This window comes from Rhododendron vialii, chromosome 13a (assembly GCF_030253575.1).
Source record: "Rhododendron vialii isolate Sample 1 chromosome 13a, ASM3025357v1".
Taxonomy (NCBI): domain Eukaryota; kingdom Viridiplantae; phylum Streptophyta; class Magnoliopsida; order Ericales; family Ericaceae; genus Rhododendron; species Rhododendron vialii.
Genome location: NC_080569.1, coordinates 5,558,040 through 5,565,520, shown reverse-complemented (window position 1 = coordinate 5,565,520; position 7,481 = coordinate 5,558,040). Strand labels below are relative to the sequence as shown.

At 39.3% G+C, this 7,481-nt stretch overlaps 1 protein-coding gene across 1 annotated transcript; it reads left to right on the top strand.

Annotated features, from left to right (window-relative positions):
* The first annotated feature begins 831 nt into the window (after positions 1-831).
* On the top strand, positions 832-5,440 carry LOC131312705 (chloroplast envelope quinone oxidoreductase homolog). The gene is made up of 4 exons (XM_058340646.1): positions 832-991; positions 2,606-2,747; positions 3,574-3,665; positions 4,431-5,440. The coding sequence occupies exons 1-4, from the start codon at positions 926-928 to the stop codon at positions 5,118-5,120; spliced, it is 990 nt and encodes a 329-aa protein (XP_058196629.1). The 5' UTR covers positions 832-925; the 3' UTR covers positions 5,121-5,440.
* The last annotated feature ends 2,041 nt before the right edge of the window (positions 5,441-7,481 follow it).

Below are 7,481 nucleotides of genomic sequence, written 5' to 3'. Positions count from 1 at the left end.
CTATGCATTATCTGTCCTCCATTTATATCTGCTCATGGCATGCACAGTTCAGCCGAGCCTGACTTGGCCACCTAGTCATTGCGGCCGCTTCCATCTGTCCTCCATTTATATCTGCTCAGGGCATGCACAGTTCAGCCGAGCCTGACTTGGCCACCTAGTCATTGCGGCCGCTTCCGCACTACGGTCATCGAACCCAAAATGCGGTCGCCGACCAATACATGCTGTTTGGAGCCCACTCCGGACCTCGCAAAGATGATTCGATCTATTCAATAATTAAAAAAAAAAAAAAACGACAGCCCACATAATAAAGAAAAAATGAGTGGGTACCGCGAAAAATCATCTCGATCCGATATGTGCAGGTGCTCGGATCAAACTTCTCATCTTTGGAAAATCGGAAAAAATGGAAAATTGGTTTTCCGATTTAAGCTTGATCCGAGCACCTACACATATCGGATCGAGATAATTTTTCGCGTATCCACTCTTTTTTTTAAAAAATTATTAATGTTTTGTTTGGATTGAAATTTGAAAAGTTTTTTGAAAAATAGTATGGGCAATAAGTGGGGAGAGATAGAGGGAGAAATATTGAAAGTAGAGAAAATTTAGGAAGAATTTTTTGAAAAATTCTTTTTAAGTTACAAAGAGAACAAAGCTCGAATCATCGGTGCGGAGACCGAAGTGGACCCACATGGTGTGCATGGCCGGCCACCGCATTTTGGGTTCGGTGGTGGCTGTAGACTTTCTCTTCCGTCCATTTTATGGCGATGATACCAATTGACACGTCACGTATCTGCAGTTGCTTGCGAGAGAGGTCGCAATCAGTTTTCCTATGCTTCGTACACACTCCACTGTTGTCGCTGCTAAATTCTCTCTCTCTCTCTCAAATATACTCTCGCACGTTGTCTCTAAACATTTGCAATTTCCATTGATGGCCGGGAAGCGGATGCACGCGGTTCAGTACAACTGCTACGGAGGAGGACCCGCTGGTCTCACGGTAATATATATATTTCTTCTTCTTCTTCTTTTCCTGTTTCCCAGTAACTCTCGGCGCTACCCCTATCATTCCATGAATTTTCTTTTTTCAAATTCTAGCTCCCAAAGTCTTTACATACATCCATATCAACATTTTCATTTAGACCATTTTCATATAGTTTGTTAAGAGAATGGAAAAGACGAAGTTTAGTGATATCTCAGAGCATCTCCAGCTCGGACCCACCTTATAAAATTCAAACTTGGGTCAAAACTTCATCAGGGTATGCGCCCTTTTTTTTTTAAAATCGCATTTGGGTATGTCTTCTCCGGAGGGGGGTGCTGCCCAAGGGGCAGCAGCGTGCTGCTGTCTCGGGTTTTCGGGCCCATTCCGGTCTCATTCCGATGATCGAAAACGTTCATTTTGTAGAGCTCATCGAATAAAATAACTATGCAAAAAATCAGCTTAATTGGATATCATTAAGTACCTGATCGGAACCTTTTTATCTTAAAAAGAATGGATCCGAAACACTGGATCAAATCCACTGTAACCTATGGACCGAGAGTTATATGGGCTCCGATTAGGCACTTAATGATATCCAATTAAGCTGATTTTTTACATAGTTATTCTACTCAACGAGCTTTACAAAGTGAACATTTTCGATCATCGGAGCGAGACCGGAGTGAGCCCGAAAACCCGAGAAGCAGCACGCTGCCCCATGGGGCAGCAGCCCCCCGCCTCCGTCTTCTCCAATGCTAAACTTTCACTTTTACCCAAATCTATTGTTTTTAATGTTTTCCCATCATATTTTCTACTAAAATGGCACATTAGTAAATAATAAGGAAGTGAAAAGAGTTGTTGAGAAAAATGTTTAGATCTGGTTTCCCCTTATGTAGTAGGTAAGAAAAAGAGTAAACAAAAATGGGTAGGCTAAAGGATATGCCATTTGGAGATGAGTTTTTAGCGCTTTCACCCAAATTTTGAGTTAGGGTAGAAAAAAGGGGCAAGGATCGGAGATGCCAAGGTCATCTTTCCAAATTTATACCCTTTCCTTCTTTGAGTAAAAGTTGTCACTGACTCACTGTGCAATTCCAGGCATACTGCATAAGTTATTTCCCTCTATATGTATACACGAAAAAAAAGGTGTTTGATCAAGCACCCTACACACATCGGATGCCGTTGATTCCTGCGCAGGGGCCCCCTCGGTTTTTTTTAAAAAAAAATTTAGACGGCTCGGATCTACAGTCCGGTAGCCGGAGACGGCCCGGCGCGGCCGTCGGTATGATTTCTATGGGAATCTCGTCGGTACCATTAGCAGCACTCAGAGAAGTAGTGGAGGTTGGATTTATAAAGACCTGTAAATGCAGGAGTGCAGATCATGTTCTTGAAGTTTGAAAATGATCTCTATTAATTTTTTTCTCGCTTAATCTGATTATGCTTCTGTGAGTTCTTCGGGAGTAGAGAATTAGAAGAGAGGATGACGTTTAACCCTGTTTTGGTAGTTTGACACTTACATCTGATATGTACGAGAATATCCATCACTTGTAAATTGCTGAAGTTGTACAAAAGGATTCACTGTGTTTAATTAATTTATCCGTTTGCCAATCAGTTTAAAGTTGCATTTAATGCATCCTGCAGCATGTCGAGGTTACTGCTCGTAACCCAAAAAAGGACGAGGTGTTGATAAAAGTGGAAGCAGCTAGTTTGAATCCGGTTGATTGGAAAATGCAGAAAGGCGCGCTGAGTCCGATTTTACCTTCCAAATTTCCTTACATACCTCGTAAGTTCGTTGACGCGTATTGTAGATGTAGTCATTACTTGAAGTTGCGAATTTCCTTTTCTTTTTCTCCAGCTCAGCTGTCTCACCTTAACTTTAGAGCTGGTTATGTTTCATTTAGTTGTACTTGAGGCTTCAGTCCTTCACTTTTATAAACTCAATACAGTCTATTCGTCTAAATTGTAAACTTCTTCCCATAGGGACCTTCATTATGGCAAGAATTGGTCTATCTCGAGAATGTGATATCTTGAACATGACTGTGCCATGATGGTACATTTTGGTTAGTGTCTTTATACATAAAGATCCAGCAATTAACACTCAAATCAGCTATATCAAACTATTATAGTAGATAATTTCAAGATCGATAAGAGCGTTTGAGTGTTACATATGGTCTTCCCTATCTTTGAAAGGGTTACCACTCACGACACTCCTCTCCTCCCGACATAACCGCAATTATGGGAAATTTCTGGAATGCATTGAATGGGAACAAACAATGAAGTTTGTGTGTGGAAAAGAGGACCAAAAGATCCTAGAATTGACACATATTCACAAAGTCGTAAATTATCTCAAAGTTTCTTCTTTTTGTGTTAACACTTACTAATGTCGGGTGAATGTTCCAAGAATTGTTCGATTCTGGAAGATTTTTTGGCTTGGTAATTTGGTTACATGTAATTGAAACTCCCTTTCCCCCTGACTTTATGATGTTTTGTTGCTAATATGAGCTTTGAAATTTACGTTTGAAGGACTTAATGAACTTGATCATATTGATGAGTTGGAAGGATTAGAACTTACTTTTGGTCTGATTGTTTCCTTCTTGTGGTTGGAACAGTAACTGATGTGGCAGGAGAAGTAGTGGAGGTTGGATTTGGAGTCAAGAAATTTAAACCTGGTGACAAAGTTGTAGCCTATCTTAGTCCTTTTGTAAGTCTCATTTCCCCTCTCTCTCCGGTTTTTGCATATGCCTGTAATCACCAAAAGGCAATAGCTAAGCTGCAGAGGCAGACCTCTTGTCAGAAAGTTGTGAATGATCCAAAACTTGTTTTCACGAGGACCACTTAAATACTATTGTCATCTCATAAAATTCAATTTTGAGGCTCGCCATCTCATAGAAATTATTTTTTAGGCTTGCCTCTAGATGAGGCGGTTTCCCTAGAAGCTTGTAACATCAGATGGTACTTACCAGAAAGGGAAAAAAATGAAAACAACCTCAGATCTTTTTCTTAAAGCGCCTAACCGAAGGTTATTTTCCTCCTTTCACTGTTTCTATGCATCAACCTTGAACTAAGTTGGTTAAAAAGTTTTTCTGGTTGAGTCAATTTTTTTCTCGTTAATTGATCATAGTCAACTTTTGATGTTAAATGTTGCCACAATTTTTGTTGCGTTAAAATGAAACAAACTTAAACACCACCAAAAATAATGAAGGAAAAGAAGGCTAAAAAAATGTCATTTTGCTTGATGGGTGGCAAGTGCTTACCATTAGACTGGATGATTTGAAGGGGAGGTAATCACCGAATGTGTAGAAAAAAGCAATTTCGGTGTGCTGGACTGAACTTTGTTGCAAAAAAAGAAGGAAACAGCGTTATGGTGTAGAGAGTCGCTTAACTATTCAAAAGCAACATTTGTATTGTTTGACATGGTCAATTTTCTCTATCGTTGTTTTTGGATGTTCCCTGGATTGAATCACAGAGGGGAGGTGGTCTTGCTGAGTTTGCTGTGGCCAAGGAGAATCTGACAGTTCCAAGGCCTCCCGAGGTATCAGCAGCAGAAACCGCGGGCCTACCTGTTGCTGGCCTAACGGCCCACCAGGCCCTTACCCGGTCGGCTGGGGTCAAGCTTGATGGAAGTGGACCACGGAAAAATCTTCTGATCACGGCTGCCTCCGGTGGAGTAGGCCACTATGCAGTTCAACTAGCAAAGTTAGGAAACACGCATGTGACGGCCACTTGTGGGGCCCGCAACTTGGATTTTGTGAAGGGCTTGGGGGCTGATGAGGTATTGGACTACAAAACACCTGATGGGGCAGCTCTGAAAAGCCCATCCGGCCAGAAATATGATGCTGTTATCCACTGTGCCACGGGCACTCCTTTCTCTGCTTTCAAGCCTAATCTAAGCCCGACTGGGAAGGTGATAGATCTGACTCCAAGTTTTGGTTCTTTCATGACTTTCGCCATGAAGAAACTGATATGCTCTAAGAAGCAGCTGGTGCCGTTTTTTGTAGTTCCGAAAGGTGAGAACCTTGATTATCTTGTGCAGTTGGTGAAGGAAGGGAAGCTTAAGACGGTTATAGACTCGAAGCATCCTTTGAGTGAGGCTGAAGAAGCTTGGGCGAAGAGCATTGACGGTCATGCCACCGGGAAAATCATTGTGGAGCCTTGAAAATATCGTTTGTGGAATCATTCAGGTTACTTCTATGTAAATTAATTAAAGAGGGTATGCATGTGATCTGTTAGACAGGTACTAGGTGCTGCATAAAGGTCGGGTGTTTGGTGATGCGTTCTTCTGCATTGTAATGTTTCGGATACAGTAGACATGGTGTTTTCATGTAAATGACAGTAGACATGGTGTTCTTGGTCTCATCAGGTTGCTAGGTTTGGTTGTGTTAGTCAAATGCCGATCGTTTGTTCTGTACGAAACTATGTATTCTGTGAATGTGGTTGATTCCCTGTTTAGTCAAAAGTAATCACTAGGCTTGTTCATGGGCTATGTTCATCTTTATTCCATATTTCGATCCGAGTTCTTAACACATTGTCTGAACAGGATAGATGTAATTAACCCCAATGGTGTAACGTACGCGTTACTGGTTCATGGGCTATGTGAAGCCTGGGAGACTGAAGAAGCATTTCGATTGAAGGAAGAAATCAGTGAAAAGGGCTGCTAGCCGAGTACACGTACTCTTTTTTTTCAAAATTATTTTTCTTTCTTCTCTATCAATTAAAGTAAAATAAAGTTTCCTTCTGATTAAAAAAACTCGATATTGTAGAAACTTTATATCCATCTCAAAATCAATTGGCAATAAGTGGAGAGTTCCCAGATGTTATTAAGTGATCACCCATTCTACCCCCAAGCAATGTGGGATTCATTTCCTCAACATCCCCCCTCACGTGCAGCCGCGTTTGAGGTCTGTCACGTGTGGCCACTTTTGGGTCCTATTATCATGCAGCCTTTTTGCTGGTCTGTCATCGTGGGGTGTGGATTGTTAATTTTTAAAATGTGGGGTGGAACGGGCCCCGCTCTGATACCATGTAGAAACTTTATATTCATCTCAAAATCAATTGGCAATGAGTGGAGAGTTCCCAAATGTTATTAAGTAATCACCCATTCTACCCCCAAGCAATTTGGGATTCATTTCCTCAACATAATATGGTGATTTTCTTCCATTTTCTGGGAGTGATCAATTGGCCAAGAAGTCATTTGCAACTTGAAAATCGTCATGCCTCACGTCACGTCCATGCGTGAGGGACAAGTTGGTCTTTCTTTTTGTAGTCTCCGTCGCAAAAAAATATTGCACTCTTTGTTTTGTTTTTGTTTTTTATACTTAGGAAATTTTGTTTTGTTTTTTGATTACACATATAATTCATGAAAACGAGAAAATATAATTTAACAGAAAGTCTATACATACGATTCTCGGGGCGATTCCGGGGACACCTAAAAAAACACCTCATAGTTCCCGATCAAATTTTGATGATCCGAGTCGCTCAATGTGATCAGAAAGTGATTTTAAGGATACTAGCGAGAAATCAACAAAAAAAAATGACCGGAAAGGGCTTAATCCAAACAGTTTTGAATTGAACGGTTCAAATAAAAAATGCTCAAATCAAGCCTTTCCCAGTCTTTTTTTTTTTTGCTAATTTCTCGCTAACACCCTTAAAATCACATTTTGCACACATTAAACGGTTCGGATGATCAAAATTCGATTGGAAACTATGAGATTGAGATTTGGGTGTTTTTTTAGGTGTTTTTTTGGGTATCCCTTGAATCGTCCCGTACAATTTTAAACACAACTCACCATTTCATAATTATATGCAATTTATATTTGGTCGAAACAAAATTTAAACACAACTCACCGTTCGATAATTGTGTTTGGATTTTTATTTTAAAGTTGCGTGTGTAGTAATGCTTGTAATAAAATCTAGCAATAAGGCCCTATTCCGCTAAGATTTTTATTTTTAAGTACTTATTTTTCACTTTGCGAAACAAATCATTTTCTCACAATATATCATATTCATTCCGCTAAGATTTTTATTTTTAAGTACTTATTTTTCACTTTGCGAGACAGATCATTTTCTCACAATATATCATATTCATTCAGCTAAGATTTTTATTTTTTAAGGTCTTATTTTTCACTTTGCGAGACAGATCATCTATATTATAAAATAGAGCAATTTTTGTCTACTCATATAAACCCAACACCATCTATAACTGTCAAATCAAATTTTGAATAGTCTATATCTGTCCATTCGAGAGTATACTTCATAATATAAGCCTCCTAACCTTATGACTGGTAAATTCTTTCAATTGATTGCTTTTAAGTTTTTTTCCTTAAAAGGCTTGATTTTCTTTTTGAGTTTAAATCAAATCAATTATTGATTTCCCTCTAAAGTTGATTTCCATACATTCAATTCAATATTTTTTAGCTACATGTGTAAATCAGCCTAAAAGGAAACAATTTAAAAGCAAATATTGAATTGAATATAAAGAAATCAACTTTAGAGGGAAATCAATTATTGAGTTGATTTA

What these genes read in the sequence shown, in the direction of transcription:
- LOC131312705 (XM_058340646.1), top strand. Translation starts at nt 926, where the DNA reads ATGGCCGGGAAGCGGATGCACGCGGTTCAGTACAACTGCTACGGAGGA. An exon ending in CAAATTTCCTTACATACCTC is followed by an intron (nt 2,748 to 3,573) that starts GTAAGTTCGTTG and finishes TGGTTGGAACAG; the next exon opens with TAACTGATGTGGCAGGAGAA. An exon ending in TAGCCTATCTTAGTCCTTTT is followed by an intron (nt 3,666 to 4,430) that starts GTAAGTCTCATT and finishes ATTGAATCACAG; the next exon opens with AGGGGAGGTGGTCTTGCTGA.